The sequence below is a fragment of the Camelus dromedarius genome, chromosome 1 (genome assembly GCF_036321535.1).
Source record: "Camelus dromedarius isolate mCamDro1 chromosome 1, mCamDro1.pat, whole genome shotgun sequence".
In the NCBI taxonomy this organism is placed as follows: domain Eukaryota; kingdom Metazoa; phylum Chordata; class Mammalia; order Artiodactyla; family Camelidae; genus Camelus; species Camelus dromedarius.
Genome location: NC_087436.1, coordinates 112,673,365 through 112,693,932, shown reverse-complemented (window position 1 = coordinate 112,693,932; position 20,568 = coordinate 112,673,365). Strand labels below are relative to the sequence as shown.

At 47.2% G+C, this 20,568-nt stretch overlaps 1 protein-coding gene across 1 annotated transcript; it reads right to left on the bottom strand.

Annotated features, from left to right (window-relative positions):
* Window positions 1-16,708: 16,708 nt before the first annotated feature.
* Window positions 16,709-19,844, bottom strand: FGFBP1 (fibroblast growth factor binding protein 1). The gene is made up of 2 exons (XM_010991013.3): window positions 19,726-19,844; window positions 16,709-17,797 (listed from the first exon to the last, which is right to left on the bottom strand). The coding sequence occupies exon 2, from the start codon at window positions 17,775-17,777 to the stop codon at window positions 17,064-17,066; it is 714 nt and encodes a 237-aa protein (XP_010989315.1). The 5' UTR covers window positions 17,778-17,797; window positions 19,726-19,844; the 3' UTR covers window positions 16,709-17,063.
* Window positions 19,845-20,568: the final 724 nt, after the last annotated feature.

Sequence of the window (20,568 nt, the reverse complement as noted above, 5' to 3'; positions counted from 1 at the left end):
TTCCCTTCTGGAAGCTCTAGAGGAGAGTCTGTTTCCTTGCCTTTTTCATCCTCCATAGCCATTGCATCTCTCCAACCATTCTTCCATAGTCAAGTCTCCCTCTGAAGGTTCTCCTTGTCTAAGGGGTCGTGTGATTAGATTAGCCCCACTTGGCTATTCAGGGCACGATTCCTTTTTAACTGAAAAAAAAAAAACAAACAATATGTTCCTATAATTGAAATACTAAATATTGCAAGAAGAAAGCTTGCAAAGAGGTCTTGTTGTCCCCTCCTTTTTTATGGATGACCTAGGGGGAAGAAGTTCGCTGTCTCCTGAGGAAGGAGATCTGCCAGTACCATCCCCTTGAAGAAGCTCACTCGTCCTGACTGTCGCCGGCATGTTCATTCTTGCCGGTGACTGTTGACAAACTGGGAAGTGATTCTGCCACATAAGTACCCTTGAGAGGAAGGACTTCAGAAGGGGACCAGGAAAACGAGCTTCTACCTGTTCTCTCTCACCTGTGTCCTCAAGGGAAGGGTCTCAAGCTTGGGCAAGTGTGATTCATTCACTTCCGCCTGAGGAAAGGGGACCAAATATGGCAGCCACCAGCTCTGATCTGATGAGTCAGAATGGCTGGGGAGGGGCTCTGGCAGCTGCATTTTTTAATCTGCTCCCCTTACACTCAGGTCGCTCTGAGGCACACTGTTGGCCAACTGCTTCCCTCTACAATTCAAGTATATACCTCCTGAAACAGCTTCACTGAGAGGACAGTTTCCTAATGGGACTCTAGATAGGATAACACATTCCTATGAAGGTTGGCAGAATCCTGACTCCCCAGAGATGTCCATGTGCCAGTTCCTGGAATCTGTGCTTGTGTTATTCTACATGGCAAACAGAATTTTGCAGATTATGCTAAAGAATGAGAGCAGCTATGTCCTAGTCCTGGCTCTCTAATTCCCGAAAAGACCTCGGACCAGTTACCTTCTCTGGGACCCAAGTTTCTCATCTGATGACAGGACCTTCAAGCTAGAGAAGTGCTGACTCCATGATCCCAAACCTGCGATTCCCATCCGAAACGGCCATTCGCCATGTCAGTGATCATTTCCACTACAACGTACAGAAGCAGCTCAGTCAACAAGCTCTGATCAAGTCCCACCAAGAGCCAAGCCCCTGTGTGTTAGGTACCCTGTGAGATACAAGAGGTAAGGCATGAGCGTTGACCTTTTGAGACATCTCCAGGGAGCTAGCAAACCTCAAGAAAACAGTGAATCCCAAATGACCTCACAGAATCATATTAGGTGGCAGAGACTAAAGGGGTTGAGAGAATGGCCCCCGGCACTTAGTGTCAACAGAGGATTCTTTGAAGGATGCCATTTACCTAAGATGTTAAAGAAAAGTAGAAATTTACTAGGCACCAGCGGTAGAAAGGAAGCTGGGAGCATAAGGCGGTGTGAAAGCACAATGTCATGAAACGGCACTGGAGCACAGGGAAAGCCCGCACCCAGCGCGCCTGTGCCTTCAGGTGTCTGCACAGCGGGTGAGAAACAAAAGTGAACTCCTAATCCCACCACTAACGCTGTTTCACAGCACTTCCTGACTTCGGGGGAGCAACTCAACTCTTTCGGTTTGGTCAAACCTTCAAATCACCGTTGACCCCTCTTGTTCATGACTCACATCCAGTCCATCACCAAATTCTATTGACTTTATCTTTAGAGTAGATCCCAAATCGAGGTCCTTCTCTCCACTTCATTGCTGCCACCTTGGTCCCTGGCCACCATCGTCTCTCAGCTGGACGGTGGGGAACGCCTCTAACCTGCTGTTCAGTGTCGACCCACGACTCCCTGCGTGCTCCTCTCAGCACGGTGGTAGAGTGATCTTGTTCAGATGAAAGGCAGATCATGTCACTCCCCAGTGGCCTTCCATGGCACCCAAAGTGAAAGTTAGTCTTTATAATGACCTTCAAGATCCTACAGGACACGACACATCCTCCACTCCCCAGACCTTACATCCTACCATTCTCTCCCTGCTCACGCCTTCCCTTCTTTCCATCCCTACTAGCTTCCTAGTTGGTCCAGCTACACTCCAATCTCAGAGCCATTGCCCTGGCCACACCCTCTTGCTTGGAAAACTCTTTCCTAAGACAGCTCCTACCCTTGCTATCTTCTCAGCGAACCCTGCCCTGAAAACCCTATTTATAATTGCAACCTGCTCCCACTTCTCCTATACTTTCAATCCCCCTTAACATGCTCTGCTTTTTCCTATCTTACTCTATAATTAAATGATTATTTTCTTACATTTATTGTTTATGGCCTTTCTCTCCCCGCACCCACCCCCAACTACTAGAATCTCAGCTCCACGAGGGCAGGGAATTAAGTCTGACTATTGCATTGCCTTAGTAAGACGCCTGGCTCATAGAAGGACTCGACGCATGTTTGTTGACTGAATGAATGAATAAATCATGGGATTTTCTGATGGGCTGCTCTGAAGACAAAATGTGCCAGACAGTCACCATCAAAATGGTATTTCCCTATGCTCTGTTTTTGTCCTCTGCCCAGGAAGAGTCCTATAATGGCTCCCTGCTGGATGTCAGCCCATCCATTACCGCGTAAGGGAGGTGAGAAAGCAGAGTGGTTACCCCAAGAGCCTTGCTTTCTGGCTCTGTCACTTACTAGTTGTTTAAGTCATCCTACCTGGACCTCAAGTTCCTCACCTGCAAATGGGAAGCAACGATACAAACCTCCCAGGCAAGAAGAGTAAGCGAGATGATGTAAAGCAGCATCTGAGCAGGATAGCTGCTATTCTGTAAGTCCTCTAGAGGACGTACAGCGGAGACACGGTCTTCCCCTGCAATCATCTCAAAGTCAGATGACGCCCCTGGTTCTAAGGAATTGGGAACTGGGGCAAGTGTGCCAGTCACACCTTGTGACCTTTGTCCATCACACCCTCCTTCAATTGTCTCCACATGCAGCTAATTTTCCCCATTTTCATTTCCTCTTCCATGCAGGGCAGACATCTCTCTGTAACAATCTTTGCCAGTGAAACAGGAAAAACCAGTTTCCGTCTTATGAAAAAAATAGTAAAAGCTGGTTCAAGGCCAGCCTTGTAAAAAATGTCCTGCTGTGGGTTGCTCCCTTCCTCTCCTACCCATCCCCCACCCCTAGGAATTAAGATTCCCGCCTTTGAAGGGGAGGGGGTGGTCAGAAGGAAGGGTGGGTGAGATGACAGCAAGGGTGGGAGTCCGGACTCTGAGGAGGCCAGGGAGCGAGGGCAGGTGGAGAAGGTGAGGGCCGGAAGAGCGCGCTCCTGCATCCCGCCCAGTTAGATGCAGATGCGAGCTGGAGCAGGTGCCAGCCAGGTACCTGGCAAGGGCGGTGGCCCTGCTGATTGGCCGGGGTGCATGGGGCAACATCAGGCGGTGGGGCGGGACCCGGGCACGGGCGGGGCGGGGTGGGGCGGGGTGGGGCGGGGTGGGGCGGGGCAGGGCAGGGCCGGTCCCTGGTCCCAGGGCTTGTCTTGCCCCTGCCAGGGTTCCATTCCCCAAGGTCAGGGCAGGGCTGGTCGCTGAGCCCAGGGTGTGTCCTGCCCCTGCCCGGTTCCGTTCCCCAGGTGTGACCAAACAAGTGTGTAAGCCACTCCCCAAAACTGCTGCTGCCAAGTGGGTAACTAAATCGGCCAGGACAGGAGAAAGAACGTGAATTTAGAAAGAATGATAAAGGTTTCTTGACAGAGATGGCCACCTCCAAAGGGACACTACCCAACACCATTAAAAAAAAAAGGCGATTTACTGACCACCGTGGTGAGTACTTTTCATGCACCTGCTCCTTTGATTCTCACAACAACCCTAAGAAGCAGGGGCTATTTTTAATTCCCATTTTGTAGATGGGGAAACTGAGGATCAGAAAGGTCAGAACTGCATGCCCACTACTGCCAGTAAGTGGCAAAGTCAAACTTACAATCCACAGTCCTTTACCTCCAAAGCGACTGAACCAATATCTTGTCCTTTTTTATTTTTAAAAGAACTGTACATTTCTATCAATAAAGCATCTTCTCTTTTTAAATGAAATATAATTGACAGAACCTTATGTTCCTTTCAGGTGCACAACAGAATGATTCGCGTATCTATGTACTGTGAAATGGCCACCGCATAATTCTAGCTGACATCCATCACCACACAGAGTTCCAACTGTTTTTTCTTAGGGTGAGAACTTTTAAGATCTACTCTCTTAAGCATCATCTTCTTTATACCAGATTTGCTTTGGAGCTTGAAACCAATTTCCTGAGTTGTAGGTGGTGACAAGGAGCCCCGCACCCCTCGAAGTGCACCTACTGAAAACATCCCTTCCAAACTATTCTGGGAGCAGAGAAAGTGAGCTCTTTAATGTGACCTTTCAGCCAGCTCACCCTTCTTTATGCCTTAAGGGGCTTCCTTTGGCAGCTTGGGAGACCCTCCTGCAGTCCTCTGCCCACTTGTCACCCTCTTCCATCACTGGTCCCCCCACCTGGACTCCAGCCCTGCCAGGCCTGTCCAGCCTCACCAAGTCCTTCTGGGAGGGATGTGACCCTGCCCTTGACTGCCAGGCTCAGGGGTCAAGCAATCTGGCCTCAGGACCTCTTCACACTCTTAAAAATTATTGAAATCCCCTAACATTTCTTGTTTCTGTGACTTATAGCTATTAGTATTTACTGTATTTGAAGTCAAAAATAAGAAAAAATTTTAAATTATTTTAAACATTAATAAACCTATGACATGTTAACAGAAACATTTTTGTGAAAAGTAACTATATTTCCTCAAACAAAACGTAACTAGAATAATGACATTGTTTTACATTTTTGCAAATCTCTTTCACATCTGGCTTAGTGGAAGCCAGTGGGCTGCTCCTCCCTGTGGCTATATTCAGTCTGCCGTGATATTACTGTACCTCTGGAAACCTGAACCGTCCACCCCTGAGGGGGGCATGAAAAGGTAAATGGCATCTTAGTGTATTAAGACAATAGCTTGGACTTTATGAAACCCCTGAAAGGGTCTCAGGGACCTCCCAGAAATCTCTAGACCACAGTAAAAACAGTTGCCCGCATTCCTTGCTTTGAAGATGGAGGAGAGGCCATGAACCAAGGCAGCCTCTCAAAGATGAAAAAAGCAAGGAAACAGACTCTCCCCTAGAGATAAAAGAAAGAAACATCATTTGGCTGACACCTTGATTTTATCCAGTGAGATCTGTGTTGGACCTCTGACCTCCAGAACTGTAAGATAATAATTTTTTGCTAGTTTTAGCCATTAAGTTTGTGTTTTTTTTTTTAACATTTTTTTTTATTAAGTAATAGTCACTTTACAATGTTGTGTCAAATTCCAGTGTAGAGTACAATTTTTCAGTTATACATGAACATACATATATTAATTGTTACACATTTTTTTCACTGTGAGCTACCACAAGATCTTGTATATATTTCCCTGTGCTATATACTATAATCTTGTTTATCTATTCTATATTTTTAAATCCCAGTCTGTCCCTTCTGACTCCCTGCCCCCTTGGCAACCACAAGTTTGCATTCAGTCTATGAATCTGTTTCTGTTTTGTATTTATGGTTTTTGGTTTTTTTTTTTTATTTATTTAGATTCCACATATGAGTGATCTCATATGGTATTTTTCTTTCTCTTTCTGGCTTACTTCACTTACAATGACATTCTCTAGGAACATCCATGTTGCTGCAAATGGCGTTATGTTGTTGGTTTTTATGGCTGAATAGTATTCCATTGTATAAATATACCACTGCTTCTTTATCTAGTCATCTGTTGATGGACATTTAGGCTGTTTCCATGTCTGTCTGTTGTAAATAGTGCTGCTATGAACATTGGGGTGCAGGTGTAATTTTGAAGTAGGGTTCCTTCTGGATATATGCCCAGGAGCAGAATTCCTGGGTCATATGGTAAGTCTACTCCTAGTCTTTTGAGGAATCTCCATCCTGCTTTCCGCAGTGGCTGCACCAAACTGCATTCCCACCAGCAGTGTAGGAGGGTTCCCTTTTCTCCACAGCCTCTCCAGCATTTGTCATTTGTGGACTTTTGAATGATGGCCATTCTGACTGGAGTGAGGTGATACCTCATTGTAGTTTTGATTTGCATTTCTCTGATAATTAGTGATGTTGAGCATTTTCTTCATGTGCTTATTGATCATTTGTATTTCTTCCTTGGAGAATTGCTTATTTAGGTCTTCTGCCCATTTTTGGATGGGGTTGTTTGTTTTTTTCTTATGATGTCATATCAGCTGCTTATATATTCTGGAGATCAAGCCTTTGTCGGTTTCATTTGCAAAAATTTTGTTCCATTCCATAGGTTGTCGTTTTGTTTTATTTATGGTTTCCTTTGCTGTGCAGAAGCTTATAAGTTTAATTAGGTCTCATTTGATTATTCTTGCTTTTATTTCTATTGCTTGGGCAGATTGTCCTAGGAGAACATTTTTGAGATGTATGTGAGATAATGTTTTGCCTATATTTTCTTCTAGGAGGTTTATTGTGTCTTGTCTTATGTTTAAGTCTTTGATCCATTTTGAGTTGATTTTTGTGTATGGTGTAAGAGAGTGTTCTAGCTTCATTGATTTACATGCTGCTGTCCAGTTTTCCCAACACCATTTGCTGAAGAGACTGTCTTTATTCCATTGTATATTCTTGCCTCCTTTGTTGAAGATTAGTTGACCAAACGTTTGTGGGTTCATTTCTGGGCTCACTATTCTGTTCCATTGGTCTATATGTCTGTTTTTGTACCAATACCATGCTGCCTTGATTACTGTAGCTCTGTAGTGTTGTCTGAAGTCTGTGAGAAGTTTGTGGTCATTTGTTATAGCAGCAAAAGGAAGTTAACCCACTGCCCTAAACTCCATGATACCAGCCTCTGTCCACCAGGGAAGGAGTTTGTGGACCCGTGGTGTTAGACCCACTGAAAGCTAGTGCCCACTCTCCTTCTGGAACTCCCATGGGTGCCCAAGATCGAGTTCATTGCCCAAATGTCCCAAGCCCACTCTCCACTTGCATGGACTGTTTCCTTGGTCCAGCCTTACAAGGGGGCCAAGGGGGCACCCCAGTCCCAAAGGGCACCCAGCAGTGGCTATTAGTGGGGTTGGACAGAACTGGGATGAGCAGGTGGGGTGGTTCACACATGTGTGTGAGGCTGCTCCTGCCGTGGGATGGAGCTCTGGGTGACAGGAGAAGGGGACAGGCTGGGGGCTGGGGGCTGAGGGCCTGGGGGGTGGGAGCCGGGGACTGAACCAAGCAAGCCCTGGGGGGTGAAGGGGGAGAAGGAAATACTGCCCTGTTTCATGGTTCCACTCTCCAGCTCGGAGCTCTGAGGAGTCTAAGAATTCTGCATTTCACCCTAGCCTTCTGAGTCATTAGAAAAGTAACTTTGTTAAGGAAAGAATAGACCTTTTTTAAACAGTTTGTTAGTTTAATCTATAACTTCTAAATATTTATACATATGGGATGTCAGACCCTGTCTGTACTTTTGCCTGAACCCTGGAAATGTCGAGGGGTGGGGAGCAGACCAGGTGTGTAATTCAGATTATTTTCCATGCATCCACACATGTGTATAAATACTGTTTTCTGTAAACTTTGATCTTACCGTAAATATTATATGATAGCCCTCCACAGTTTGCTGTCGCCAGCCACCAGTTCTGAGATGTTTAGGTGGTTTCCAATCAATTCCCCGCAGGACTTTCAGGTTGTTGTAACTAATCTCTGTTGTTAGTTATTTGGATTGTTCGGTCTTTTTGGTTTTGCAGTCCAAACAAATCATCACAATAAGCTAAAATTGAATTAGGAATAAATAACAAAGCATTGGAATCTCTTTTCTTTAAACCTGAGAAATTCTAAATTATGCTAAAATGATTAAAGACAAATTTCAAAACGTTCAAAATGACCCAGTGCATCCAAACGACCAGTATGGGCTGAAAACACAGGACGTGGCGCCCTTCGGTTTTGACATGTCTTCATTTTAGCCGGGTGGTTTTGTCCGCTGGCTGGGTTTTCAACTGAATTGTTTTTAGCCAAACGCTGGAGCCAGCACACCAGCACCTGCTCCAATATTATCCGCTCTTTCCTCTGCCAGAATTTGTGGTACTTCCAGTTGACAGAGAGGTCCGGGGGGCCCCCAGAGGAAGGAAGTTAAATTAAAGAGCCCCTCAAATGGAAGAGCTGAGGCTCTTGTCTATGGTCCTTAAGCAAAGTTGTACCAAGGTCTGTGTGTCCCCAGAAGGTGCTCTCTATCTGGGAAGAGGAAAATGTACATTGACACTTTCCAAGCTCTTGCTCAAAAAAAAAAAGGGAAAATGCTGGCTTGCTTTCTTCCAAGGTTTTAGTAGAGAATGTCATAAAAATTCCCCCTTAATGTCTTGCATGAAATAAGAGAGTAGTGAGTTCATTTCTAACTGGCAGGTGGAAGTTGTCTGCCCGGGGGAAGTAATAACAGGGCAGCCCCCTCCTCCCTTGCCGGCGGCACTCCATGAAATAGGCACTTGGTTGATCCCACGGAGCTTGGTCGTGAGCCATCAGCAAAATGGGGTTCCTGAGAGCTCAGGGCTCTGGATGCCTCTCCATCCTTCCTTCCTTCTTCTCTCTGCCCCTCTCAAGAGGCAGAAGGGACAGCTGTAAAGACAAGCTGAGTTAGCCCATCACGTTGACAAGGCTTCTTGGGAACTGCTCCATTCTAGAACTCTCCTTTGAATCCATGACCACACCAGGTGCTGGGCTCAGGCCTGGAGAAATGCAGGTGAATGAAACATTATCCCCAACCCAGACTCCCAGGATTCTAAGATTAGGATGCTCCTGGAGGAGCCAATAGGCAGGTCAGTAAAGTTTAATGAGCACCTGCTATGATCAAGGCACTGGGTGTACAGAGGTGAAGCCGGCTTTCCTCTGCCCTTGAGGAACACAGAGCTAAGTAAATGCACGCAGGAAGCTGTCCTGGCAGAAGGGCCCTGCGGGACCCGAAGGGTGGGCACGACTGTTCAGCTCACCCTGAACCGTCAGGACTCAGCAGAGGAAATTACAAAGAATTTGAAACTCGGTTTCAAAAATGAGCTGACGCACATCAGAGTAGGCTGTCTCATCCATGCTTGGTGGAGCATAAACCGGGGTGCTGGTGGAAATTTGGCACAACCCAGTGTGCAGGCTGCAGGGATCCACCTGGTGGGAATTTAGCCTACGAATTTACTGGGAAAAGTTTGCCCAGACCCACGTGTGCTGGCCTCCCCCGCAGCTTTGTTTGTGATGGTGGAAGCTTAGGAGACCAGCTGCTTATCCACAGGGGCTGGCTCAAGGAGGTACCTCTCTGTGCTGGAGACACTGTAGCCCGTGAAGAGTGAGGCAGGTTCGAACATGTTACTCCAGAAAGAGACCCAAGATATGTCACTGAGAGGAAGAGGCAAGATGCAACACTGTGGAAGTCATAGTCACTTTTCTCTGGGTGATTTTCATGGCAGAGGGGATAGTCAATGCATATACATTAAGCAGGTGGGAATCCCAAGAAACTGTTTGGAGTGGTTTCCTATGGGGAAAGTCATGAGAGAAGGGGGGAGGAAATGCGTTGGTTTTCTAACCACGTGTGGTGGGCTGAAGTGTGTCCCCCTAAATTTCACATACTGAAGTCCTAACCCCTTGTACTTCAAAATGTGACTCTATTTAGAGTTTTTGAAGAGGTGATTAAGTTAAAATGAGGTCCTATTGGGTGGGTCCTAGTCCAACATGACTGTCTTCTTTATAAGAAGAGACACAGGCACTCGGAAGACAGAGGCACACAGCAGACACGGAGAAGCTGGCTGAGTACAAGCCGGCGACAGAGGCCTCAGAAGAAACCAATCCTGCCAACACCTTGATCTTGGACTTCTAGCCTCCCAAACTGTGGGAAAATAAATTTCTGTTGTTTAAGTCCCCCAGTGGGTGGTACTTTGTTATGGCAACCCTAGCAAACAAGTATACCATGTGAATGTTTTACTTTTGATATTTGTACCTATATCTCAACAGAAAGTCAAGGAAGGTTTTTTTGTTTGTTTTGTTTTTGTAAACATTCTGTATAAAAAAAAATTCCTACTTGGTGTTCTGTTAAAAAATGAATTGGGCATGGCTGGGTGGAGGGGAGGGAGGGAGGGCAGAGGGAGAAGGGTAAGCAAAACACAGAAGGTCAAGGTCCCAGGGTGTTCTTGTGTGATAAGAGCTTGCAGGGGGTGGTGGTTGGGGGAGGGTGTGTCTCAGTGAGATCTGAGCTGGTGGAAATTGTTCAAGGGTAGGATCTGTGGGCCTTTGAGTTCCAGTGGGGAATTTGATCTTGACTCTGAAGGTGTGGGGAACTGTTGAGAGGTTTCATGCAGGGAGGGCCATGGGCTGACAAGGAACAAGAGTAGTGGCAGAAACAAGACAGGAATTTGTTGCTGAAGTTCTGGTCGGGTTACTGAGAGCCTCAACTTACACAGGGCGATGGGCAGGGACTCTGGACCCAGACTGCCTGGGTTTGACTCCTGGCTCTGCCACCTAGTAGCTGTGTGATCTTAGCCAGTTGTTTGACTTTATGCCCCAATTTCCTGGCTGCAGGACAGGGCTAATGAGAGTGCCTACCTCATATACAGGTTATCAGAAGGGTTAACTGGGTTAACATCTGTCAAAGACTCATGGCAGTGTCTGCACGTGGTGAGCACTGTCCTGTGTCTAGGGTTGCTGTGTTTGCTGTTCACTTTACCCAGGGCTGGACACCTGACACATGACAGAGGCTTAATCCATCCCTGTCGGGTGATGGAGAAGGTATACGGTCCTGGGTGCCGGCTCATATTAGAGAATGGAAGTGGCTATCCCCAGGTCACATGATTAGGGAGGTGATGGGCTGGCCTATGAACCCAGGTCTGTCTAGCTTCAAAACCTGCACTCCTGTGTGACCTAGCTATGACCTAGCCTGGGGCATGGTAGTTAGTAGGACCTCAGTGAGTGGTTTTGAAGTGAGTTGACTGAAATGAACATGCTCAGAGGTTAAATGACTTGCCCAGGGTCACACCACTTGTCTTCCCAACTCCGCACCCAAATCTCAGGACACTAGAAAGTAGGGCAGTCTAACTAGTTATGTGGATGCTTGTCAAATTTGCTGCACTGAAATATTGAACTGAGATCAATCAGGCAGAAAGACCTCCTTGAAGGTGGGAGCGTGGAGGCAGAGACCTGCACGGCTCTGGGTCGTTCAACTTCGAAACTGCAACCGGGGCTGGCACTAGACTTTTACTGAGACAAGCTAGTTAGGTGGCACTGCTGAAACCAAAATATTTCACCATATTTGGGGAAATAAAAATAAACCAAAAAAAAAAAAAGTAGGATAAAACATTCTCAGAGCTGGAGAACGTCTCCTGCAGGGAAAGGTCTAGGGAGGCAGTTCTTCCTAAAGGACCATCAGTGCGGTTTCCCATCGGGAAGTGCGCCATGGACTCTGCGGAGCTCGACGGTTACTCTCTACATTGTGAGGCATTTCTTTTCCTTCCAGCATCATCACTGACGGACCTGACTTTAGGTAAACCTCAGTAACACACCAGCCACTGTAAGGCACTAACCTGACAATGTTAGTTGCTCAAGACAGACATGAGGCTGAGAAAGGGGGCTTCGGCAGCCTGACAGGTCTCGTTTCAAACCTTAGCTCCATTATTTTCTGGCCATCAGTCTCTGGGCACTTAACTCCTTTGAACCTTGTTGGCCCCATCAGTGAATGAGGATAGAAAAGAGTCCAGTAAAGACATTTGATTCTTAATTGTACTAGTAAAAATTAGTACCATTCCAATTTCCAAAAAACTGGAAAGAAATAAAACAAATGTCTCTAACCATCAAAATAGGTATTGTCTGGACACTAACGCTTCTGTGTTCTATGACAGGTGAGTACGTGCTTTGGGCCTTCACTGAGCGCTTACATATTCTTATTTTGGTTGCCTAGTTTATGGCCTGCTGTGCCCTCTTTGAATTAACTTCACTTAAGAAAGCAGAGATGTACGTAATCTATTTTCAAATATGTTTATTCAAAAGGATTGAAATTTTATAGGCTGGCTCTTGGAAGATAATAGAATATATATATATATATATATATATATATATATATATATATACACACACACACACACACACACACACACACATACACACACACACACACACACACACACACACACACACATTGATCTTTGCCCTTGGTTCCTGGCACAAATCTCCTAAACTCTTGGAATTTTCTGGGTGATAGGAAATGTCTTTGTTTCTAATGGTGTGACTCTGGGTTTGCTCCTGAGTAGGAGCTGGTCACCAACAGGACCAGGCCATAATTAAAAGCTTGGAATTTTCAGGCCCACCCCCATTCTGCAGAGAAGGGGAGGGGCTGGAAATGGAGTTAATTGTCAATCATGCCTACATGATAAGATATCCCTAAAAATCCCACAAGTATGGGGTTAGTGGTCACATCCACACGGGGAGTGTAATGCATTCCAACTCTATGGGAACAGAAACTCCTGCCCTGGGGACCCTCCCAGACCCCACCCTATGTATCTTTTCATCTGGCTGTTCATCTGTAGCCTTTAATATTTCCTTTAATAAATTCATAAACATAAGTAAATATTTCTCTGAGTTCTGTGAGTCTCTCCAGCAAATTGAACCCAAGGAGGGGGTCTGGGAACCTCCGATTTGTAGCCAAGTTGGACTGAAGCTGTGGGTAACCTGGGGACCTACCACCTGTGATTGGTATCTACGGTGGGGGGCAGACTTGTGCCTTCCAGGTAGGCAGTGTCCAGATTGAGTTAGATTGTAAGACACCCAGCTGGTGTCACAGAACTGCGTGGCCTGGGGAAAACCCACACATCTGGTGTCAGAAGCGGTGTGAGTGTGGTAGGGATGTGAGACAAAAGCACAGACGCAGGAGAAGAGTGGGGTTTTCCTACACAGATCATTATGCTCCTTGACCCGTGTCACCTTAATTTAAGAAGGAAGGGATTTTATGGGAAGAATATGCGTAGGCTTGGATTCTGACAAACTTCACTGCAAAACAAAGATGCATGGAAACGCTTCCTAATTCGATTTTAGGACCTGTCAGATTGTCAGTGACTCGCCTCTCCGCCCTAGGGCATACTTTGATTCTGTTAATCCAGTTAGACAGAAGTTTCAGGACACCCAGAGACTGACACTAGTCACTGACCTTTTGTCCCCATCCGAGACAAAACTAAGCACATTTAAATATCGCCAACACCACTTGCAGCCCTCTGCCCAAGGCAGGCGTTTGAAAATGCAGGTTTCATTATTATTCAGGTGCGGTGAGACGCTGAGACGCTGCCATTGAAAGAGCAGTTTATTGCTCGCAGCTCCCAGGAGGAGGGGCACACGTCACCCTGCGCAGGCCGCGTGGGGAAGCACCAGGCCTGGTCAGGGGGCAGAGGCAGCGGGAGGAGAACACGGCAGGAGCCTGCACTGGGGTCCCTGTGAGAAGCGGCAGACGAGGCAGACTGAGAACTGGCTAGTGTGTCTAATTTGAGCAGGCTCCGCAGTGGCGCAGCTGTCCTGAGGTGTCTGGTACCTGGCTCCGGTGTGATCAGGGCAGGGGAACACTGGCCTGGAGTGTGGGAGTCCTGTGTGAGCCCAGGGAGGGAGGGGCTTGGGCTGTGGGCTTCGGATTGGATCCTCATTTGAAAAAAGCACGTGCAGGTGGGTCCTTTACTGGGACGAGTCCCCGGAGCAGGGGTCTCTTCCCGAGGAAGCAAGGCCCCAAGACATCAAAGCATCAGGCAATATAGAAAATTTTAAAACATGATTAATACCATGAGCAGTGGCCTTGGCTCTAGGATGGACTCAGGGCAGTTACTCTGCAGTGGACAGCCAAGCTCTGTGGCCTCGAGCGGCTGACCACCTTGAAGGTGCGAGGTGCCCTGAGCCCTGCTATCCCCCTTAGGCCCAGCTTCCCTACGTCATACGTGGTAGAGCAGCAGGGCGGGTGTTTACTTCTGCCGCTAACAAGAACATCGCCCTCGGCCAGCACCATCTCCCAGCAAGAGGTCCTGGGGTGAGGACTTCTGCCACTCAAGCGGTTTCTCCTTCCTCATAACCGCCTGGTTTTTGTTTGTTTGATTGTTTTCCAGGAAGAGGACACCCAGAGGTGTCCGAGTTTCATTAATTCTATTTGCTTCCTAAGAGGAGGAAGGGCTTTGTTAAAAGCCTTTCCCTAGGGTCTGGGGAAACTTTAGAAAGCCTGACAGAGGTGAGGACAGGAGCCCTGTTCAAGGCATTCGTTATATGGGCCTCTCTTTCCCCAGGACGTGCTGGGGCCGAGGCAGAATCCAGCCAGCAGTCGTGCGTGGGGGGCCAGCGATGGGAAACGATCCCAGTATCATTTGGCGAATGGACACTCGTCACGAGGACGGAGTGTCACTCTCTGAGCATTGTTTTGTTTATTCCTATATTTAAAAACATGAACAATATTTAATAGTTGCTTTAACACTGGTAGAAAGAACATTTCTAAATACTCACCATTTGATTTTTATTTGGAATGTTAATTCTACCTAAACAGTAATGGTACTGTGAGCTAAGTTTCTCCAGAGCATCTGCTGGGGGAGGATCGGTAGGCGACCCAGAAGGGGCCGCTTCCCCAAGTGCCAGGAGCCCTAGTGCTGGGAGGAGTGAGAAGCAGAGAAAGTGCCAAGCCCCCATGGCCAGCACATTCAGTGGAGGCACCCAGGGACCCGGTAAACGTGTCTCTGCGCTAAACGACAGGGCAGAGCCAAAAGGAAGAGGGAAGGTGTCAGACACAGACTGAGACGGGTCCCTGCACAGAGTGAATGGCCTGCTTTGTCTTCTCAAAGTTCTCTGAGAAAAGGTTAAGTAATAGATGAGCTGAAGCCGCTCTGCTCTGGGAAGAGCGTCAGGGAAGGCAAGGGACTGAGACAGGCAGCTGATAGTCGTTTTCATCACCTACTTCCCCTTCTGAAGAGGGTGAGTTCTCAGGAGGGTTGGCCATACGCCCAGGACCGTGCTGTGTGCCAGACTGCAGGCTGGGAGAGGCTGAGACAGAGAGAGCACTAAATCACTTTGCAAAGAGAAAAGGAAGTTTGGGGAATACGGGGGTGGGGGAGAGGGGGGTGTCAGTGGCCTGGGACAAGGAAGTGAGGCTGGCTGTGGTCAGAGCGTGGGTTGGGGAAGAAGGGCGCCACTGAATGGGGCTTGGTAACCATTCGCTTTGCTGTGCTGTGTCCGATGGAGCGTTCTCCAGCTTTCCACGCCATCTTCAGTAAAATGTGGACCCTCTTTAAAGGGAGGTTGCAGGTTTACTTTTCCAGGAATACAACTAAGTTTTAAGTCTTACTCTGAGGTGGGCACAGGGTGAGAACAGAGGCAGCCAAGTGACATGCTCATTTCTACTTCTTTGGCCAAGGCAAGGCCAATGGCCACATCCAAGGTCAAGGTTCACTAATTCTATTTGTTTCCCAAGAGGAAGAGTTGTTCATGTCTGTCTCCCCCACCAGGACTGGAAGTGCCTCCGCCGTCTGGTCATTCTCACCCATCTCTGCGCGTCCAGTGCCCTGCAGTGCTTGGCACAGAGTAGATACTCAGTGTTTCGTGCATCAGAGTGTCTCTGTAGTATTCTCTTGTCTTTTCGTCGCCACCATCCCAAGTCCAGGTTGCACCTGGACTGTTCCAGCAGCTTTTCCATGGCTGCCGTCTTTGACGTCTCCCACGGCAAGTGCCCCCTGCGCTCTACCAGCATCGGCATTGGTTTCCAGCACCGCGTTGATGCTTGCCTTCATTTACTTATGGAACTTTAGCACTCTGTCCTTCCCTGCTCAGAAATCTCAAGGCCCCATTACCTAGAATCACATCTACATTTGCCATTGTGAGGTTCACAGTCACCCAGGGAATTTAAAGACAGTGAGACCTCAGGTATGGAAAAATCTCTTGTGAAACATTCAGAGTGGTACAGTTATTAGCTATGTGTAAGAGTCATTATTCTATGCAGTTTTCTCCCACCTGGATACACCATAAGATGGCATTTTCCGGCCCCCTTAAACTTGGGTGTGGCCACTGGATCTGCATTGACCACAGAAGTGGAGATGAGTGTGTCTTTGTGTGGAAGCTTCACCATACGTCTGTCATCTGCCTAATGTGCCTCCATTCTGCCCCACTTCCTACCTAAAGAAACTCTCTCCAAATTCTAGCTCTGGTATCACCTCTTCTCTGAAGCTCAACCTGAGATCTTCCAGAAGTTTCTGCCTCCTCTCTCTGGTTTTCCATGCTGCCTCTACCCTTGTATTGGAGTCTTCATCTCAGGAAGCTGTACTTACTTAGGCCCCTCTCCCCAGGCTGGAAACGAGCTCACGGTCAGAGGTCCTGTATATGGCGAGTGGTAATGGGCAGCCCTGACTTGAATCGATGGAGGATGCCCCTCCAGCCTGTGGACCTGGCCACCCTGCCGACCTCCTGGGTTCCAGTCCTGCCTCCCTTCTTACCTTCTGTGAGACCCTGACAGGTATCAACCAATAACTTTATGCTTCAGGTGCCCCACTGGAAATCAGTTCAGTCAGCATCAAATACTTCAGACCAAAGCATGGAAGTATGCAGATGGAGATTCTGGGTGGGTCCCCTTATGGATGACTTAGGATGGTAACAGGATATTTTTTCCACTTATGTGAGGGCCTGTTTATGAGTTCATTCGAACTAGATATAGAGAAACCAAACAATGGTTGGACGTATTTCTGAAAAACACACAGAGCTTTATTATGTTTGTTAATTGTGCAGAAAGTGCATTGAACTGAAATCATCACTCTGACTCATTCAGCTCAAAGACTGGTCCTTAGTGCTCATATAAACATAGCTTTAGGGGTCATGGAAACATACAGAGGTCAACAGCCTCTGGAAATCACATCTCAGGAAATGAATATAAAACAAATACCAAAACACAAAAGCAAAAATTACAAAATCTGTTTAAATAAACTGTTGCACTCTCATAGCACAAATGTTCATCTTACAGGTAACCAGGAGATCTTTACAGCACATGGAAAAGTTTTGACATGGCACCTCCTAGTGGGCTCTGTTCAATTTTGACTTCATTAACATGAACTGCCCTGTATCATGGAGATGAAGAAATTGCAGAAAAAGCTCCAGGACTCCCCACAGTAGTCTAAAGCTATCTTCCTCTGGTTTACCAAGTCTGGGTCCTCCACACACTTGGAATAATTGGTGGCCGTGGTCTGAGTCTTTGCTGGGCTGGAAAGGGTGGTCTTTTCGACCTCACTCTGCTCTTCGGTAGAAGGCTTCATTAACTTCTGGCTGGATTTCTGGTTTCTAATCAGAGTGGAGTTCACCAGCTTGAGATTGGATTCTGGAAACTTCTTTCTGCACACCCTGGTCTTCAGGACGCTCTTGGAGTCCCCACAGATGATCTTTTGAGAGCGTAGGTTCCGGCCAATTTGTTTCCAATAGACGTTCTTTTGGTTTGACTCAAAGCATGAGGTTGGATTGCCAGTGAAGAAACAGGAAAACTTATTGTCCTGCCGAGTGCACTCGACCTTCAGGGCAATGCCCTCCTCCTGCTCAGTCACCGCCCATCTGCAGTTGGCGTGGTCTTGGGTAACAAACTTGCCTTTGGTCAGGTGCTTGGATGGCTGGCTTCTCGGCTCCATCTGGGGCTTGCCCGGAGCATGCAATTTATCTGTGCTGGCTTTACTGCCATGTCGTTTCTTTCTTTCTTTTTCGGCCTCCACCGAGAGCACCAGAGCAGCCAGAAGGAGGAGGGAGAGAAGGGTGAGGCTCTGGACCCTCATGGCTTCAGCTTGGTGGGAACCTGTGTGACAAAAGGCAGTGAGTCAGTGTCAGGCAGCGTTCTGTAGTGCTGGGCTGCAGGATGACCCTCCCTCCACCCAGACCCGTGCCTGCCTGCAGAGGAGCGAGATCAAAGATCCTTCTCTTCCCTGGAATTAGTAAACAAGCAGTCTGTCTAATTATACTTCTGCTTGACTTGAATCTTGAATGTCAGCAAGTTCTTACTCTTCATTCATTCATCACCACTCTGAACATCCTTAACTCTCACTCCCTCAATCACTCACTGAATTACTGCACACTTGCTCACTCACTCCTGTGCTCATCACTCACTAAGCACTCATGGAGCTGCTTCTACTAGCTGTGCACTAGACTGGATGTTGAATTCCTCGAGGTAAGTAAGAAAGTCTCATGTCTTAAAAACTTAGAGGCAACTCTTTGGGGACTCTGAATAACGTGGACCAGGAGTCTATCCCAACTGTGTCCCCAGCTTGATCTTGGGCAAGTCTCTCTCCCATTCTGGGTCTCAGCTTCTTTATCTGGAAATCAAGATGGTGGGTGAGATCATCGTCAACCCTCTTCCAGCTCCAGCGTGCTGAATTTCTCTCTCACTGTTCGATGTGCACTCAGATGACCACACAATGATGAAGGACATGGTAAGTGACATGAAAGGTGATGTTTGACCCAAGGTTAGACATGCATGAAGTTTGGAGACTCTGAGATGGGGGATGGAGCGGGGCTTGGGAGGAGGGGTATTTGGGATTCAGTAAGAGCTAGGGAGAGTCATGCAAGAGGGGAAGTCACCCAACTTGACTGGGCAACGTGAACCAGGGTGGATAGGGGTGAATTTCCACTGGAGCCTTTAGACTTGTGGCACTGTGCTTGACATACAGAAAGCCCACAATAAGTGCTTTTCAAAAGTAATCATTGAACAAATAGGATGACCTTAATTGCTACACCAAACTGCATAGATTTTATCAGGTGGGCAACAAAAACCACACTTGAAAGAAGAGAATTAGCATTTTAATTTGATACCTACTATGTGCTAAGCACTTGACCGGTATTTAATTCTTGTCTTGTTAATCCACACAAGAGCCCTGCCTGGTAGGTAATAAAACATCACCCCCAGGTAACAGATATGACAGTTAAGGTTCAGAATGGCAAACAAATTGCTCAGTGTCCCCTGGTGGTCAAGTGACAAAGCTGGGACAGACAGCCAGAACTTCTCTCTCTGGTCCTGTACACCAGCCCTCACTGAAGACCTCTTGCCTTCACCTTACTCTGCCTTTCAGAAAACATTGGCAAGAAATAAAAAAGCAATTATGAAAAACTCAAGATTTGGTTTGGCTTAGTTCAGGGTGATAAGCTGATTATTATGATCAGTGCTCCATTTTAAAAGAATACAGAATTTTGTTTAAAAAGAGGCAGGTCTCACAAAGGGGAAAGGGCGGGGAGGGAAAACTAGGGGTTGGGGATTAACAGACACATGTTACTATACATAAAATAGATCAACGACAAGCACCTACTGTGTAGCACAGGGAACTACATTCAATATCTTGTAATAAACTACAATGGAAAAGAATCTGAAAAAGTATATATATCTGTGTAACTGAATCACTTTGCTGTACACCTGAAACTAACATTGTAAATCAACTACATTTCAATAAAAAAAACTTAAAAACAAAAGAGGCAGGAAGTGGCCCTGATCTCATTTCTACTCTTAGCACATGGCATCCCTTCAGGATTGATACAGGATAGTCACCAAACGTGGGCTTCCGAAATGAAGGCTGGATGGGAGCCAGGCATATCAGATGAAGACCCACTCATTCCTCACGGCACTGGGACTCAGCGCCCACATGTCTCTGCTGGGGTCCAGACCCCAGGAACCTGAGGTCCTCATGGGAGCTGGGAGGGGGACAGGCAATGAAACTCTCTAGAGAGCTAGGCTCTTACCTGGCTCTGAGTTTGCAGATCCAGTGTGATCCCAGATGTAGGAGTGAGCTTGCAGGCTTACAGCTGTCTTGTCCACAGTATGAGGCAGGGACGGCCTTTTATACAAGTGCCCAGATAGACAAGGGTTTTACAACTCACAAACCTGTGTAGCTTTACTCACACTCCTCCCAGCCACGCCCCTTCAGAGACAGCCATTTCCTGCAGGGAAAGTGGTTGATGTAATCTTGTGGGGGGCGGGGTGGGAGGGTGTTACATGTGTGGCATTAGACCAGGTTCTTCCAAGCCCTTTCCTTTCCCCCCAGCAGCCGGTTTAGGACAGCTCAGCCTTGTAAAGACCCTCCTTGATTGGGTAAGGACCCCAGCAGCAAAATCTTGGAGGGGAAGTTACAAACAATAAGCCCATTTTACCCAAAGCTCTCCCTTCATTCTCATCACAGTCCCCTCCATGGTATGCGTAACCTATAATTCATCCCATTTTACAGATGGAATGTTGGAGCTTGGAGATACTCACGGCTTGTCCAAAGTCACAGGGTTAGGAGGATGAGAAGCCCAGAGTTTGAAGCCCCGACGCTTGGAGTCCACTATCTGATCTTTTCCTATCTGCTGCTCTCAATGAACATTCGATGAATGAAGGACTGAGCTGGGGAAGCCATCTCGGTCTCTGAGTTCCTGTTTCCTGTGAAGCACCTGAAGTTACTGTGTGAGCAGAGGCATCCTTGGGCCCTGAGAGGTTAATAAGGAGGAAATTCTTGATCTGGGTTTTTGATTTAAAAAAATTCACCTTCTGGCCACATGTGGGGGACCTCACTCTGGTCAGGCTTTTCTAGGCAGAGTCTGGTAGCA